Genomic DNA, 18802 nt, shown 5'->3' on the forward strand with positions numbered 1-18802 from the left:
TTTCTGCATGCATGGTTTACCTCCTAGTAAGAGAATGCATTTGTGTTTTCATGCATGGTGGAAAAAACAGCATCTTTTTTGCTTAGTGATTTTAGAACCATCTGCATGTTCTAGATGGATTTCTTGCTGTGTGCCTTCCCTCCCACACTCTTCTAGCACCTTATGATCCCTCTGAGGGATAATGAGGGCAGTAAGATGTTTGAATGTGGAAAGAATGTGCTCTTTACCTCCTACAAGTGTTGCTGAACTTCGTGGGTGAACAGTGTGGATGAACCTTGTTTGTTCAGTGTTAAGTTATCATATGCAGTTATATGTATGCGTTTCTTTAAAACATTTATTCTGTATTTCTGGAGGTTAGTCCTGAAGTTCTAAGGATTTAGTTGTTTTTAACTTAGTAGAAATTGCTAATACTGTGAGAAAGAAGCCTGCTGTCACAGTTCTGGTCTAGTTCCTTGACTTATAGAGCATAGGGACCCATGCCCTTGAGAGAGGGTATAGGGAAGTGGTAGAGATGCACCAAAAAAAGAAAACAGCAGTTACAAGCCAAGGGAGGAAACTGGTTTACTAAATATAATAGAGGAATGTGAGATAACACAATATAATCCAATATAGTTGGAGTTGAAGCTAATAAAACAAATAAAATGGGAGAGAATGTGTCCAAAAACCAAAGGCATTACTCTAATGGTAAAGATGAGACAGCTAGGGAGCACACACTGCAGAGAAAAGGAGAAGGAAGAGGGCAGTCTTGTGACTCCCAGTCAGTTCTATCTTTTCCTCTAACTGAAAAATGGAACAATGAAGTCTTCTGGAAGCTGCAGTTCTTCTCTTTTGGGGCAAGTACCCAGAACTATTGACAGCCCATGGGGGATTGCAGCATTAACTCTTTAACTCCAAGAGTGCTACAAGATGTTATGATTTGGAATGCCAACAACAAAAATCATAAAACTGTGATGCCTGCTTAGTTGGGAGAATTCTATCAACACCCTCTTGGTGAGGTTTATTGTTAGAAATGATGTGCTGGTATTCCTGAAGAAAAAGACCTCTGGAAGTGGGAATAGAAAAAGTGTTTGCCAGGTTGCTGTGAATTTGAGTCCTTATAGCCCAGAGCTGGAAGATGGAGATTGACATACTGTGTGTCAGCAGTTTATGGGCTGGTTTAGCCCAATTCTGTGACTAGAGGAGGGCTACAAAGATGATCAGAGGGCTGGAGCGCCTCCCCTATGGAGGCAGGCTAAGGGAGCTGGGTTTGTTCAGTCTGAAGAAGAGAAGGCAGCAGGCTTTCAATTCCTAAAGGGATCCTATAAGCAGGAGGGGAGTCAACTCTTTTAAAGGGTAGACAATAGCAAGACAACGGTAAATGGTTTTAAGTTGAAGGAGGGAAAAATTAGGATGGATATCAGGGTTAAGTTCTTCCCAGAGAGTGGTGAGGTGCTGGAACAGGCTGCCCAGTGAGGTTGTGGATCCTGTCCCTGGAGGTGTTCAAGGCCAGGTTGGATGGGGTGCTGGGCAGCCTGGTCTAGTATTAGATGTTGAGGTTGGTAGCCCTGCTTATGGCAGGGGTGTAGGAGCTTGATGATTCCTGAGGTCCCTTTCAACCCAGTCAATTCTATGATAATAGGCCAGGGGACCCACTGACCTGTGTCCTGAGAAAGGGGGAAGGGGAAGAAAGGAAGAGGGTAGGGAGATGGGCCTAAAACCAAAAACACTGGGAATGATCTGGGGAGAAAAGCTAGTTTACTAAAAATGATATTGAAATGCAATATAATGACAATTCCATATTAATTTCTTACAGGTTTTGTAGGTCTTTTGTAGAGAAGGAACCCTTGATAGTACGTAGTGTTTCACCCTTCCCATCCTCCTCATGGAATCATTCATAGAATGGTTTGGGTTGAAAAGGACCTCAAAGATCATCTTGTTTCAGTCTTCCTGCTGTGGGCAAAGTTGCCAGCCACTAGACTAGGCCTTTTCTTTCCTGCTGTTTCTGTTTTGTTTTTCTTCTTTCCTGTTACAAACATGCAGCAGACTTATCATCCTTATTTAGTGTTGGTGAATTTTAGTTGCCTGGCACTTCATTTGAGAGATGAAAAGGAAAGGGAGCTGTACAGAGTGGAGCGATGACTACTATTAATTTCAATTTAGTAGGAATCCATTTTTAATTTAACTTAAAATGTGGGCTTTGTAAAGCAGAATTTTGGAAATGACAGAAATCAAAGTTGTCTTTTTCTTTGCCAGCTCTGAAGTGTTTGAAATAAAACCTAGTGCAGTTAATTTAAATATGAAGAAAAATAAACTAGCTGTTTCAGAGCTAAATCTCTATTCTTCTGCTTCTGGTAAATTCTCCCTGGTGTTGTATTAAAGTGAGCAAATTGACATGGGAGGAAGACAGGGAGAAGAAAAGCTTGTTAAAAACAACTGGAATTCCTTTGTGTATTAATTTGTGCAAAGAACATGATAGCTGTTTGTATTGAATGCAAATTCCTTCCAGAACTTGTAGTATTTGATTGGCTAAAAGAAAGTTATATGGAGAGGAATGAGGTAAAGGGAAAGGTTCCAGGTTGGTCAGATTGTAGCGTTTTCTGTTTCTCTAGGGATGAATTATCTGCTTGTTGCAAGAAGGTGGCTGTAATTCAATATTGTAATAGCTAAATGAGTTTTTATTACTATGTAGCAGCTGCTGTTCTGGGAGGTGTTGAGCTCAGTCTTGTAAAATGCGTCCTTTGCTTGTGTCCAGTTCTGAACTCAGTGCCTAAAAAGTTTCTATGAAAAATGAATAGCTATCAGTTATGCTTGAAGGAATATGTTACCTTATTGTTATGTACTTTATCCCACCTCAGAAAAACATACTTGGTAACAATGATTCATATTTATTGAGGTCTACAAAAGCAGCAGTAAAAAATGGAAGATTTAAAAATGAGCGAGCTAATCATTTCTTCCCTGCCTGGTAAACATAATTAGAACTGAACTGTTTGATGCAGCTATTCATTGTGAAGAATTGTTATTTAGTAGTTGACGTTTGTGTTACCTGCACTTGCTACATTAAACTGAGGACCATGTGATTACCTGTGTCTTTTCAGTAGTACTTCAAACTTGAATGCTTTTGAGCTACATTTGATAATTTCTCTGCTTTACAGTTAAACTTAGTGCAGGGCTGAGCAGGTAAACAACCTAGCTGTGTGTATTTGCATAATTGTCCAAAAGTCTGCAATATTATAAAAGTTTCCTAATTCATTTTGAACTTAATTCATTTAACCTAGATTACAGATATTTAATATTTTACTTCATTTGCAGGCAAGCTGTTGTAACTATGTAACTTTTATGTATTTACCATGTTTGGTTTTTTTTTTTTTTTTAATATAGCTTGTCCCAGCTTTGTTATGTTGTAACCCAGTGACTGTTAGCATAGAGCAGGTTTTGAGTGGTTTTTAGATACTCTGAATCTTCCTAGCCCTTTCCCGACAAATAAGAAAGTTGGTTACATGTTTGGGAAATAGGAATAGCTGTCAATAATGCAGTATGCCTTATACCTTAGACTACTGGTAAGTGAAATAATGATGAATTGAAACACTTGTCACACTTCTGCTTGGTGAACAACCCCTCCTGTCCAGGTAATGATTAAATTAACTTTTAAATGCTGGCATTGAGGCCTAACATGCAATACAAGCATTCCTTAATCCAGACTTTGAACTAAAAGTAACATTGCTTCAGATTAACTTGGGTATCTTTTTATTGATGTAACCTAGACATGAACGCACTGGCTCAGGAAATATATTTTGAAGTGGTCCCAGTAGAACTGATTGTAGAATTTCAGTTCCTAAACAAGTGGCACATAAGCATCACTGCTAAAGCACAGCACTCTGGGGTGCTGAGAGAATCTGTATGTCTTAGTTTCAGCTGGAATAGAATTGTTTTTGTATGAGCGACTGGCATGATGGTGTATTTTGGTTCAAGTAGAAAAATAATAACACACGATTTTTATTTTTTTTTTCCCCTATTTGCAGCCAAGAAGTGTTGTATAGAATCATAGAATGGCCTGGGTTGCAAAGGACCACATGTAGTTTCAATCCCTCTGCTGTGTGCAGGGTTGCCAGCCAGTAAATCAGGCTGCCCAGAGCCACATCCATTCTGGCCTTGAATGCGTCCATGGATGGGGCATCCACAGCTTCCTTGGGCAACCTGTTCCAGTGCATCACCACCCTCTGTGTATAGAGACAAAACTATTCACAGTGAAGGACCCAAGGAGCTGGGAGGAAGCATAATTAAGACAGTTATCTTAATGTGGCCAAAAGGATATTCCAAATGATATCAAGCAGAAATTTTGAAGTGGATGAGAGTTCATATCTCTCTTTATCTCTCTTCCACTTCTAGGGGGGCTGCCTAGGCATTAGTTGTGGGGTAGCAATTGCTTGTTCATCGCTTGTTAATATATTCATATATATGTATTATCATAATTATTTTTTATCTCATCAGCCCACAAGTCCTACTTGTGTTTTTTCTTTCCCTTATTCTCTCTCCCATCACACTGGGAAGGGGGAAGAGTGAGCAAAAAACTGTCATGCTTAGCCACCTGCTGGCTTAAATCACATTTTAAAATTGGCATGGTGTTGCTGTGACACTGAAAAGTGTATGGGCATTTAAGAGAACTTTAAGTCTGTTAACATAAGGTGAGTTCCTACTCCCTTAGAAAATTAAATAGGGAAAAAAAAATAAGGGGAAGCATTTTGTGTAATGTTTAATGATTGTAGTGACCAAGCCGCATCACAGATGGCATAACACATTAGAGAATATAGTGTATAGTGAGAATGAGTTGCAAAACTGAAGAAAACTTCCATAAAATAAGATGGGCTACAAACATAACCACATTTAGATGCATTCAGAATCTGAGCCTTGTAGATTGATGAGAGGTGAGTTGGTAGCTGGTTTTTATGCAGTCCTTGCTGATTTTTTTGGTCATTTTTAAGATAAAAGCAATCTAAATTCTTAAAGTAGATGCCAACAACTTTTACTTAAGTATCGTGCTGATGATCCTAGTATCACGTGATGGTTTCTTTCCTTGAAGATCTCTGAGACTCTCTTACAATGTAAGAGATTAAGAATTGCTGTGAATCAAAACATGAAGACATGTTAGGTCTTATCTGTATAATGAACAGTTTTTCAAGAAAGTTGTTTTTCTTGTTCTGAAGGTCATCCATTTTAAACCAGTGTTTGTCTGGGCCTTTCTTTTAGTGTAAGTCCCTAATTCATGATGAGCGTGCAAGCTTCCTAGACCTTACAGTACTGCTCATACTATCTTGAACTGTAAGAAAAAATGTGGGCTACTGGCAACGATGAGCCATAGTCTTGCTGAAATGCATTTCTGGATGGAGTGTTGCAACATTGGATTGCAACAAAAAACCACCAAAAAATCAAAAGACCTTAACCTTATATCTAATCTGAATGTTTCCTCTTTCAGTTTAAAATCATCCCCTCCCTTAGCCAGTCCTTGTGCCTGGACCCCTATGTTTTCCTTGGTAAAGCGGCTCTTAAATGTGTTTCTCCCAGTCTGTACATGGGTCAGGGTAATCCCAGACCTTCCCTTTCCAGTCACTAGGGACTTTTCCTGATAGCTACAGCTTTTCAGATATCATGGAGCGTGGCTTGGCAACCACATCAGGCAGCTCCTTCAGGACTCTGGAATGAGTGTTGTTTGGCATCACAGCTTGTACGCATTTAACCTCATGAGGTGATCTCTGACTCTGAGCCCAGCCTGTAAGTTCAAGGACACAAAAGGTATGGAAAGCCTGTCTAGAACTAAAGACAGACACAAGGAACTCATTAAGTTCCTAAAGCCTTCTCCATGTCTGAAGCAGCTGGTTTTGCCCTCCCCCTCAGAGAGGATATACTCTCCTTTCCTGTTCTGACCAACATACCTGTAAGAATCCTTTGTTACTTTTCACACCTCTTACTAAGTTCACTTCCATCTGCACTGTTGCTTTCCTGATCTCTGTCCATCTGGACAGTGCCCCAGACCACACATCCCTACTTCTACTGCTTACAGTTTTCATTCTCTTTGGTCAGTTTGACTAGCAGGTAATTACTCAGCTGCCTCTGCTGCTTGTTATCCTAGAGAGGGAGAACTCTTGTGCTCTCAGAGAGATATCTTTGAAGTGCTGCTAATCTGTACTGTCCTTTTGTCCTTAAAGGTAACTTTCAAGGGGATCTCACACAGTAATTCTTCAAACAGCCTGGAGTTTGCTCTCCTGAAGTTCAGTCCTTATTCTGCTCTTTGCCAGGCCCATGTTTCTTAAGATGTCAAACTTGATCAGGACCCAATCACCACAGCTGACTGCCTCTGATATTGATCTCTTTAATGATCTCCCTCCATGTTGATGAGCACCATACCCGGTAGTGCTTCACCTCTGGTTTTTCTGTCCAGTACCTTGAATAAGGAAATCCTTCTCTCTTCAGAAGTCTCCTGGATTGCTTACAGCTTACCGTGTACATTTCCTAGCACCTGAATAGTTAAAATTGTCCCATGAGGGCGAGAGCCTCCTAGTCTGATGCCTCTTGTAGCTGAAGCAAGAAGGCCTCATCAACAGGCTCCCCTTGATCAGGCAGCCTGTAGTAGACCCTGACCACCAGATGTCCTTTATTGGTCTAGTCTCTGATTTTAACTCACAAGCTCTCAACCTGTTTTTGACTTTTTCAGAGGCAGCTCTTTGCGATTGTATCATCTTAGCATAGAAAGCAGCCCCCTCACCCTTTCTACCTTCTCTATTGCTTCTAAAAGCTTGTGGCCTACAGTAGTTGTACTCATGTTATGTGAATTGTTCCACTGTGTTTCTGTGGTAGCAGTTAGGTCATAGTTTTCTAATACTGCTATCACTTTGTGACTCTTATGCTTATTTCCCAGGCTGCGTGCATTGGTGTAGAAGCATTTCAACCAGGTTAATGACAATGTTATGCCTTTTTATATGGTTGGATTAGATTCTACTTTGTTGTGGATAATCAAGGACTCATTGCTATTGAAAGTAGCTGTAATAGCATGTTTCTATATTGGCAAAGTTGAATTGCAAATGCAAAGGGAAAGAAAGCTTCCTTCAAGAATGCCTGTGATCTGTTACTTCTCACTTGGAAGGTAAAAAAACATGAATGTCAAGTGCTGTGTAGTACCTGTTTTGAGGGCAAATGCTCATTCTTAGTGTTCAGTAAGATATCAAACAGAATTGTCTCTTAACTGCTTGCTATATATTAAAGAATCATACTATGGCTAGGATTGGAAGGGAATTTTGAAGTTATTTAGTTCCGAGCCCCTGCTGCAGGCAGGGTTGCCAGCCACTAGATCAGGCTACCCAGCACCCTATCCAACCTGACCTTGAATGCCTTCAGGGATGGGGCATCTACAGCTTCTCTGGGCAGCCTTTTCCAGTGTCTCACCACCTTCAGAGTAAAGAATTTCTTCCTAACATCTAACCTAGATTCCCCTTCTTTTAGTTTAAAAGCCAGTTCTCCTTGTCCTTTTGCTACTAGACTGTGTAACAGTTGGTCCATGTCCTGCTTATAAGCTTCTTTCAATTACTGTAAGGCCACAGTAAAAGAGCTTTCTCTTTTCCAAGCTGAAAAAGCCCAACTCTCTTGACCTTTTTTCATAGCGGAGATGCTCCAGCCCTTTGATCTTATCTATAGCCTTCCTCTGGACCCTCTGCAACAGCTCTTCATCATTCCTTAGCTGGGGCCCCAGACCTGGATGCAGTACTCCAGATGGACCTTAAAAGTGCAGAGTAGAATGGGATAATCACCTCCCTCACTCTGCTGACCACCTCTCTTTTGATGCAGCCCAGAATACTTTTGGCCTTCTGAACTGCAAGCACAAAGTGCTGGCTCGTGTCTTTTTTGTCCATCAGGACCCCCTAGGTCCTTCTCTCCAGGGCTGCTCTTAGTGAGTTCTTTTCACATGTACACATCTGTACATATGTCTGGGATTGCCACGATCCAAGTGTAACACTTTCCATTTGGCTTTGTTAAATCTTATTTGGCTTATGTAACCCCAGTTTTCAAGCTTGTCCAGATCCCTCCAGATGACTTCCTTCTGTTTTGTCAAGTGCACCACTCAGCTTGGTGTCATCAACAAACCTGAGGGTGCTCTCAATCCCACTGTGTATGTCACTGATAAAGATGCTGAAGGGCATGCATCCCAAGGCAGACCTCTGGGGCACACAACTCATGAGGAAGTGTCAATCTGCCTGAGAGTAGGAAGGCTCTACAGAGGAATCTGGATGGGCTGGATCAATGAGCTGAATCCAGTTGTTTGAGCTTTAAGAAGACTGAATCGCTGAGTCCTGCATTTCAGTTACAGAAATTTTATGTACCACTAGAGGCTTTGAACAGAGTGACTGGCAAGCTACGTGGAAGAAAAGGATCAGGGGATAGTAGTTGATAGTTGTCTGAATGTGAGCCAGCAGTGTGCCAGATGGCCAAGAAGGCTAGTGGCATCCTGTCTTGTATATAGAAATAGTATAGTCACTAGGTCTAGGGAGGTGATCATCCCCCTCTACTGGATGCTCGTAAGGCCACACCTTGAGTACTGTGTTCAGTTTTGGGCCCCTTACTACAAGAAAGACATTGAGGCCCTGGAGCGTGTTCAAAGAAGGGCTACAAAGCTGGTAAAGGGTCTGAAACATGAGTCTTATGAGAAGAGGCTGAGGGAACTGGGATTGTTTCTTCAGAGGAGAGGAGGCTCAAGGGAGACATTATTATCACTTCATTGCCTCAATATGGGTTATAGCAAGATGGGGTTTGGCCTCTTTTTCCAGGTTACTTGTAGCAGGGAAAAAGGCCTTAATGTATCAGAGATGGTTCAGGCTGGATATTAGGGAAAAAATATGATTTTCAGAAAGAGTATTGGAACAGGCTGCCCAGGGAGGTAGTGGAGTCACCATCCCTGCTGAACTTCAAGAAAGGGGTAGACGTCACACTGAACAACATGGTCATAGGTATGTGTTGATAGTTGATCCAGATCTTGGTGGTCTTACCAACCTTAATGATTCTGACTGGTCTCTATCTGGATATAGGAAAGTTGACCACAACTGGGCTGGGACCATCCAACCAATTCTTTATTCACTGAATAAATAATTATTTTTTGAAATTAATCTCTCGCCAATTTAGAGATAAAGCACTTCAGCTTGGGTGTTGGCTGCGTTACATTCTTGGAGGAGCCTTTCCATAATCTTCTGTGATAAATCTGAGTTTTTCCCCACCTACTTCCTTTAGTGACAGTGCTTCCTGGCTCCTCTCTGTCACTCAGAATTGCATCCCCTTCTCCCCATCAAATCCAGTTTAAAGCCCTAGTGGTGAGCCTAGACCCCTTGCTGTTCAGTATATTCCTCCCTCTTCTAGTCAGTTGTGTCCCATCCAACAACAACGTGGTCTATTTAAGGTGCGCAGCCATTGATGCACCTGGTCTGTTCTCTTCCTTCTGTCTGAATCCCAAGTTTCTGACAGTAAGGATTTTTGAATTATCTTGTCATACAAAGAAATCAAAAAACATAGAAAAAGAAAAACAAGTGAAAATCATGATGAAAGTTGTGTTTGTGACAACTTCAAGTTGTTGAGTTTTAGAACTGAAGTACCCCTTCTGAGTGCAATGTTAAGTCCTAGGACTGGTTCAGATATATTTTATAGTTCAACAACAGTTGGGTTGTATTCCTGAAAAGAGATGAATGCTGTTTTCCTTGTAAAATTTGTCTGAAGATTGCCAGCAACTGTAAGTTGCATGTATTTTCCCTTACATATAATGCATATGATGTACTGAATATGCTGTATTATTCATATACTTTTGCATTACAGATTCTTTTTTTCTACCAGCGAGGTGTCATTTGCATGATTATGGCATAATGCTGCATTATTTTATTTTATTTTATTTTATTTTATTTTATTTTATTTTATTTTATTTTATTTTATTTATTTTTTAGATGTCTTCTGTAAGTACATCTCTAGTTTTCAGGACTTTTTGCAAAAATGATTGAAAATTAATTCAGCTTCTGTGGAAGTCTTATCTTTGAGGTAATCCATTTCTCTGGAAGTAACATAAATGTTTAGTTTGAGTCAGAAGCAGCTGTGGGCTGAGGGGGTGCTGCCATCCATGCAGAATAGATAGTTCTGCATTAGTTGTTGTAAGATAAATTCTAAGAAATACCAAGAATATTGATTCTTCACTGTGGGCAAGTCTTTAATTAGTTTGTGTTGAAGGCTTCTTTCATTGTTCATAATTTTAACAGCTGCGGGGTATAAAGCCTTTATGAACTCTATTGTAAAAAGATGACAGCAGTAGTTCTTTGCACTGTTTTCTGTTCTTAGGTCCTTGGAGGGTTGTGATTCTCAAAGCGTAGCCCTCAGTCATTGACTTTTCTCTGTGTGCTTGTATGCTTCCTCTTTACCTGGTTCATTGTGTTTTCTTAATTCCTCAGTTTCTTTAAAATTCTTGTACTTACAAGAATGCTTTTGTATATATATGTGTTTTCCATTCCAGAGAAAGCAGAGGGAGTGTAGGAAATAGGACAGCCATCAGAAAACAGAAAGAAAATATAGTTTATCTGTAGTTGAAAAAACATTCTTGAGGATTGTTCTCATGATTCTACAACACTAGCAATAAAGATGTTGGTAGCAATGATAATCTAGAGATTGTTAAATAGCTGCTGGTTAGTGATACTAGATATGCTTTCTCCTGATTGGATGTTAGATCCCAAGGAATGTTATATGTTAACAGCGTTCTAAATTTTACTTGGTTTTAAGCAAGCAGTTGTATGTTTATTAAGAGCATAACTCACATTTTTGGTATGTGTATGTGTACATATGTTCATATATACACACATTCCCTAATCTATAGGTGTATGTATATATACATATATACACACAAAAGACGTAAATGTATGTATAATCACTTTGTGTATGTATGTATGTAAATATCTTGGTGTGAGTAGAGCACCTTACTGGCAAGTGAAAACTAGCAATGTTTTTCAAGCAATTTCTCAACATTTTAGGAAGACACGGTTTTATGATGTAGCTCACTGATAAGTGCTAGTGAAGAGATTCTGTTCTAGTGTTTGTTATTTATTCACTCCAGTGAAATATTCTCTGGGTTTGATTCAGTTGTCCTTTCTGTGTAGAAGAGGTAAAGCTTGCCGTGTCTCACTGAGATGTGTATGAGGGCTTCTCTGAAAGTCATACCTCCTTTCTTATTATTGTTGGCCCATGACATCAGAGGTGGATGTTGGTGATATGACAGTAGAGGTTGAACCTTCCTGCCAATGTTCCATTTTTTGTTGTTGTTGTGGGACAGATGTCAGTAGGGGGTGTCTGCATAGAAATGCATATGAACTAAAGGTGTATCATGGAGTTCCTCTGTGTGTAAAAAATGGCAGCTGATGACATTCATTGATGCTTGCTGGATATTTATGAAGGTTAAATGGTGGGTGTTAACATAAGCAGTGGATGGTGTGCTTCAGCAGTGGCAGTAGCAATGTGGAAGGTAAGCCATGTTCTAGATGGTCATTCACATTTTTAGTAGCACAGCCCTTTTGCATCTCTGATGAAAAATGTGTAGCTAAATTGTGGTGACCGTGTTTAAAAAATAAAGTTTTGTAGCTGAGAATGTGCTCTATCAAATAGTGCTGTTGTACTCTTTGTAACTTTTGTAGTTTCCATGGAATTGGCCTAGGTGATATTTCAAGGTCCCTTCCAATCTCTGACATTCTGTGGTTCTGTGTGTTACTTTTGGAGTGATGTGCGTACGTAGGTGATGTGAAATGCTTTGAACTCTTGAGCTTCTAGTAGATGCAAAGAACAATCTGTCAAAATGAGCTCAGTAGTGTTAAGTTTTCTTGCCCTGGGCAGGGATTTATTAGCAAAATTCAGACATGTCAGGAGAAGGGAACTGGTGCTTATTTCACTTGTTTGTGGATCATTTTCTGTTTTCAGGATGTAGCCTGTTAGGAGCATTGTATGCGATTAATGCTTTGACATTCACATAGCAGGGAAGGGAGAGAATCTTATTATTATTTTTTTTCTTCTGAGCACAAAGGAATACGTTGTTAGCTTCCAGTGTTTGGATAATCAGTGATCTCATTTTGGAGTGTATGTTTTTATCCAGTTTTATGATGATCATTAGCATTATTAGACAGTGACGAAGAAAAGGTAATGGCTTACGTCGGTAGAATCCATGAAATTCTAGATTGAGATATGAACAGGATATTTCTGGATGCTGAAGAAGAGCGATCAATCAGAAGATTTGGATCAATCAGATTTATATCCTCAGAATGTTACCAATTTAAGTACTTGGGGAGAAGAAACAATTATGGAATTATTTCAGTCAGGGAGCTCAACCTGATTTGTATTTAACTGATTACCTCTAGAGACCTTACTTCGTTTCCTTTGATTTTCATGAAGATAAGTAATGCTTTGGTGTTTTTTTTTTCTTCTTTTACTAATGCATGGAGTTTCTATGTTGTATTTCCCTGTCGTTAATGTGTCTTGCAGTGGTGATTTTGAGTGTACTCTCATCTGATCTCTTTGGTTTCTTCCCACCAAATACAGTAATGTTATGTTATATAAGAGCAGGCAAACCCTCAGGCTTTTTGATGTACATGGAAACAGGATAAGCCGCATTTATTGTTAGCTACATTTTTAATAAGAACTTAGTGCATTTCTTATTACATTCATAATTTGTTTTTGCATTAGCCAGTAACAGAATTATGTAAGCTGTCTTTTTTTTGTTTTTCATCTTCACATTTTGTACTTATTTTTGTTCTGTATTTCATGGTACTGCCCCAGAAATCTAGGCATAAGCATCAGTAAAGAAGATGCACAAATCTTTTCTGTAATATCTAGACTCCTGGACAGCTATGCTACTTTATTCTTTACTTTTTATGATTCTCTTTTAAAATTTGCAGACTTCAAAAGCACTTTATCACTTGTGTCTTCTTTTATTGTTTGTTTTCCTGCTGTACAGAAGGTCTGTAAGTAGATTATTGGAGAAACAAATAGTACATATGTGTATTTTTTTAGAGCATCTGTTGTTGTCAGTAAGAACTAACCTTTGTACAAATCTTTGTATGTGTATCCTTAGATATAGCAAATATGTACTCTTATGTAAAGATCATCCTTGAAGTTGCTAAAGCGATTAAGTAGAATAACTATTAATAGCAATTTGATGACTAAATTTCTTTTAAGATAGGAGTATCTTGAAAACGTGTATTAATTAACATGTCTAGCTAGCCTGCAGGTAGGGAGGTTATCCTTATTTTTAACTGACCAGTTGTAGGCCAGAGGCTGTATCAGGGAAGTGGTCAGGTGATTAAAAAATAGATTTAAAGGACATAAAAAAATCACGGAGTATTCTAGCTTTGTGGAAGACCACCCAGCCTAAACTTGTGCAATTTTGTAACAAATCAATATCTCACCTTTGTGTGTAAGATTGGCTTATTGCATGCAGGGTAACAAATCTACCATTAGGACAACAGTGTTAGCCTTTTACAGTCTCACAATAAATCATACTGTTGAGGAATACATATTCTCCTAATATGCTGTTTCTGTGTAAGCAATCACTTATGAATTTAGGCATGCTCCGTACAATCACATGAGAAAATGTTTTTCCTCATTAATTAAAAGTCACCCACCACATGCTTTAAGGGTGATAGCTTTTGTAAGGAATGTATGGTTATCTATTGTTTAGTGCTATTAGAGCAGTGTAATTGTACAAACACCAAAAAATTTTATGGAAAAGAATATTTGTCCTGTTAAATTCTATGAAAGTGCTCTTCACTCATACACTGAAAAACTAAACCAACATAGTATGTACTAGACTACTTAAGAAAGTAGGTCAATCTGTAGGACTTATTAACGTGAGAAGTCACTGGAACAAGAAGAATTTTCATTAAGCGGTTAGTGCAGTTTATTCTAAAATGGGCATGTGTTTGCTGAGCTCATGTCTTGATAGTTGCATCTTTTCTGGTGAGTCAGGCTGTGGCAAATAAGTCTTGGTGGAAGCATTCAGAAGTGTATTTCATCTTTAGCAGTCTAAGGTTAGATATAGTTAATCTTCCAGGTAAACATCTGTGGGGATTTCCTGCTTACTGAATGGATGAATAAGTAAATTTCTCCTGAGTTTAGAGTTCATTTAAGTTGACAGTATTACCCAAAGGAGAAACAGAGCATGGAAAAAAAAATCCAGCAACTTTTCAGAATAAGGAAAGTAGTGCCTATACTCCTGAAACCTGCCTGTCAGATTCTAGATATTATGGTATTGCTTCATATCATTGATCATCTGGCTACTTATGTTGAGAGCTGTTCTCTAAATTTAACGATTCAGACTTTCCTGCTGTATTATCAGCAGGACATTAAGAGAAAGTATTAACCTATTTGAGATAATTTAGCAGCTATTTGAACTTTTTTCACAATCAGGAATTAAACTCTGAGGAGACGTAGTTGCTTGTGAGTTCTAAGTCACCCTGTTTTTCTTAAGTCTCTGGTATTGTGGATATCACTAAGATTCACTGGGTTTATTGTGAATGATTTGGACTGAATCTCTCTGTTATTTAGCTGATAATGCTTCTTTTGTATGTATAACTGTAATGATATAAGACAAGATCATCAGCCCATGAGGTTTAATCAGACATTTCATATTGCAGGGAAACAGAATGCACAAATTTTCTGAGGCAAATGGCTCCAGTGTGGGTGCACTGTGCAGCAGAGTGGAGGATCATGGTGTGTGAGGAGGGTCCTGAAATGAAGGAGTTGTCAGGGTGTGCAGAGGGCTGCCCAGAGTGGTCAGAATCCCACAACTGTTGGGGCAGAGAGCAGGCTGGTGAGGTGTGGGTGGGGCTAGGTGCAGCACTGTAGTGCCCTTGAACATACAAAGGGAACCCCTAGGGAGCATAGTGACCGGGACAAGTAAACAAGGTGTGGCAGTGCAGTATGCTGTGGTGCATTGAGGTTTTCACAGTCGAGGTTGACAGGGAAGGCATACTCTTCCTCCAGGCTCAAGAGATCAGCTCACCTATGGATCATCAGCCTCCCAGAGGAACTAGACCTAGCCATTGCAGATCGTCTTAAATGTGGTCACACTTCATGCTCAAGACAACCAGGGGATCAGGCCTAGCAAGCACGGGCTCATGAAAAGTAGGTCCTTTCTGACCAACCTGATCACCTTCTATGACTAAGTGACTCACCTAGTGGACAAGGGAAAGGCTGTGAATGTAGTCAACCTGGACTTCAGAAAAGCCTTTGACTCTGTCTCCCCGGGTATTCTCCTGGAGAAACTGGCAACACATGACTTGAACAGGTATGCTCTTTGCTGGGTAAAAAACTGTCTGGATGGTCAGGATCAGATAATGGTAGTGGATGGAGTTTAATCTGTCTGGCAACTGGTTCATGAGCTGTTTTCCCCTGGAGTCAGTATTGGGACTGGCTCTGTTTAACATCTTTATTAATGATGTGGACGAGGGGGTTGGGTGTGCCATCAGTAAGTTTGCAGATGGCACCATCTGAGGTCAGTTTTATAAAGTTTTACAGGACCGAGTGTCTAGTCCTGCTCTTTGGTCACAACAGCTTTATGCAGCTCTACAGGCTTAGCACAGAGTGACTGGAAAGCTGTGTTGGTGGAATGGAATCTGGTGATGTTTGTCAATAGCCATCTGAATATGAGTCAGTAGTATGCCCATGGCATCCTGGCTTATATCAGAAATACTGTTGTGAACAGGACCTGTGATTGCCCCCTGTACTCAATGCTGTTGAGGCTGCACCTTGAGTACTGTGTTTGGTTTGGGCCCCTCACTATAAGAGATATATCGGGGCCCTGGAGTATATCCAGAGAAGGGTAATGAAACGGGAGGGGTCTGGAGCACAAGTCTTATGATGAGCGGTTGAGGAAACTGGGACTGTTTAGTCTGAAGCAGAGGAGGAGGAGGTTAAGGGAGGCCATATCACTCTCTCACTTTCTCTTGAAAGGAGGTTGTGGTGAGGTGGAGTTAAGCCTCTTCTCCCACATAACTAGTGACAGCACAAGAAGGAATGGCCTCAAGTAGTTCCAGGGGCGATTGAGGCTGGATATTAGGAAAAATTTCTTCACAGAGCAGTGAGATGTTGGAACATACCATCCAGGGAGGTAATGAAGTCACCATCCCTGATTGTTTTCAAGGAAAATGTAGATGTGGCAGGTAGGAATACGGTTTAATGGGTAGTATTGGTGATTGGCTGGTGGTTAGACTACATGATCTTAGAGGTCTTTTCCAACCGTAATGATTCTATGATAGTATTAATGTAATTTCTCTTTCAGGAAAGGATAAAACCTACATTTTATTGTACTTCTCTTTAAAAAATAAAAAAATGTAAATACTGTTTTGTCTGAAGGTCTGTGATTGGCTATGTTTACAGTAAAAGATTGATCTAAAGAAAAGAGAGAATCCACCCACTCTTCTACTCATATATTATCATCTTTGCTTTCATTTTAGTTTGCAAGTATGCCTGCCATAGGAAATGTGAAGAGAAGGTAAGCATATTTATTTCTCCCTCTGTGTTGACAATTCACATGTATCTGAAGTTTAGACTGTAGAAGTTGTCATGATGATGATTAAATCAGGTGCCAAGGTGACAGGAAAAGCAACTTTTTGCTGTTATTTTGTCATTAAGATGAAACAAGTCCTTGTGTTGTTGTAACGTCTGCAACAAAGCTCCTCATTCCTCCCACAAGAGGACAAGTTTTATGCTGAAAACAGAAAGTTGGGCTAAATACAAGCCACACCCTTCTACCAGGAAAAGAAAAATATGAGTTAGGGGTGTATATCTAAGGTTTACAGCAACAAGATTTAATGGAAACTTTTAGTGGTGGTTTAAGAAAAATATGAGAACAGTATTAGTGTTCGGCATGTAAATTGTACCAAGCAAGTTCAGTAGCATAATTGAAGTTTTGATATTTTTAAAAATGAGTGCCTTTCACATCAGGAAATATCCAGTTCAGCCTCCTAGTTTATCTAGTACTCTACAAAAAGAAAGCTGGCTTCAGATTTTATTGCTTCTCACTGTTTTGTATTGTCTTGGATTTTGTTGGCCATTAGATTAATTCTGCTGTAATTGCTCCAAGCCATGTTTTCAAAGCTCTGTGAACTGTAATTGTTTTTGACTTGAAAGTAGATGTTGAATATCAAAATGTAGATACTGAGTGTCCACATAGCACAAATCTATAAAAAAGGAAAAGAGGTGTTTTATGACTTCTGAAAGTCAGAATGTCTTCCATAAAATGCAGGAGCAGTCTTGAAAGGAAGAGGTGGGAGCAACAACTCTTGCACTCAGCATTCCATCTCTTTTCATGATTCAAAGACATCCATATGGAAAGGATCAAATAAATACTGAACACATCCGGAATTCAGTTTCTTCTGTGGTTTTCATAACAAAAACACTCATAAATATTTTAAAAATAAAGCTCCTGAATTTTTTTTTTATTTTTTTTTTTGACTTGCACTCATTTTGTGTATGGATAATTTTTGTGGGTTCTGAAGAATGTTGCTATGGGAAAATTAACTAAGCTAAAACATGAGTGTCTGAAGGGAAAATAAACATCATGCTAGTCAAGAATTATTTGTCAATTACTTGTATGCATACAGTTATAAATGTGGAATTAAAATATTTATTTTAAAAATATTATTTTTTAAAAAATTAAAAATATTATTTATTTCAATAGATATATTTGCCAGTTGGTTAAGTTCTTCTGACAGACTTATGCACGTAGTTAAATATTTTAAATGGTTACCATGCTGTACAGTATAGAACAAGAACCGTGTAAGTGTGAATAAAAAATGAGAGGAAGGATTGTTTCTACAATTCTGTTTTAACATATAACTTTCAACAGTGGGGAAAAAAGTGTAACGCTCAAAATTTATGTTATTTAGTTTTGTTAAAACAAATAAATATGAAAGAAAATCAAACTGGAAAAGTCAAATCCTTTTTTCTAAAGGTTTGATTTTTCATTTAAGACTCCTTTTCCTACTTCCTCTGCATTTTTTCCCCAGATTAATTTTGTAAAGTAAAAATCACTTTACATATTGGTACCAGGTCAAATGTTTCTATCTTTTTATAGATATATGAAAAACTAATTGCCAGAAAGACCAAAGTGGAGATCATATAGTAATGTGCAAGTATTAGACAAACCATAGGTGTAAAGCTCCTTGTCACTTAATATGCTGTTGGTAGCTGGCATAAGTACTTCCATGGTCTCAGATGACTTAAAATTTCCTTACCTCTAGATCTGTGTAAATCAGAGATGTCCAAGGAGCATTAAAGCATAAATTTTACAGTGTTTCTTGACTTATCCTCTTGGGATAATATTCCCTGCTTTTAACAAGACTGGTATTTGCTTTGTACAAAGATTACATTTATTTTTATAATTAGAGTACTTAACTTCTGGAGACTACAGATCTATTTCAGTTGCCAGTATTGTTGACTTGATGTTTAGCTTTTGGGAAACATTTCTTTATTTTAGTGCTTGCAAAACATATGAATAAATTCAAGTTAAGAATTCTGCCTAGTGAAAAACTTAAGAGATTGACCTGGCCATTTGGGGAAATTCTGGTAAATACAAATGTCAGTTTCCTAAGAATCTCCCATTTTGACTGAAAACTGTACTTGAAATGAAAGTGCAAGGGCTTGCATCTGAGTCATGGCAACCCCCACTACGAAGCTGGGAGGTGAAAGGATAGAGCGCAACCCTGCCAAAAAAGACCTGGGGGTACTGTTTGAAGCTGTACATGAACCAGCAGTGTGCCCTCACAATCCAGAA

General features: G+C 39.0%; 1 protein-coding gene across 8 annotated transcripts in view; it reads left to right on the forward strand.

Annotated features, from left to right (window-relative positions):
- TNS3 (tensin 3) overlaps positions 1-18802 on the forward strand; it is a 180556-nt gene that overhangs the window by 56363 nt on the left and 105391 nt on the right. For 5 of the 8 annotated variants that reach the window (XM_015854824.2, XM_015854825.2, XM_015854826.2 and 2 more), the window contains exon 3: positions 16482-16519. The exons of 2 other annotated variants lie outside the window; for them this stretch is intronic. In XM_015854824.2, the coding sequence (XP_015710310.1) occupies positions 16482-16519 (38 nt within the window). Of the gene's footprint in view, positions 1-16475; positions 16520-18802 lie in introns of those variants that run through there. One more of the 8 variants, XM_015854827.1, reaches the window with a different exon arrangement.

Source organism: Coturnix japonica, chromosome 2, assembly GCF_001577835.2.
Source record: "Coturnix japonica isolate 7356 chromosome 2, Coturnix japonica 2.1, whole genome shotgun sequence".
NCBI classification, from domain to species: domain Eukaryota; kingdom Metazoa; phylum Chordata; class Aves; order Galliformes; family Phasianidae; genus Coturnix; species Coturnix japonica.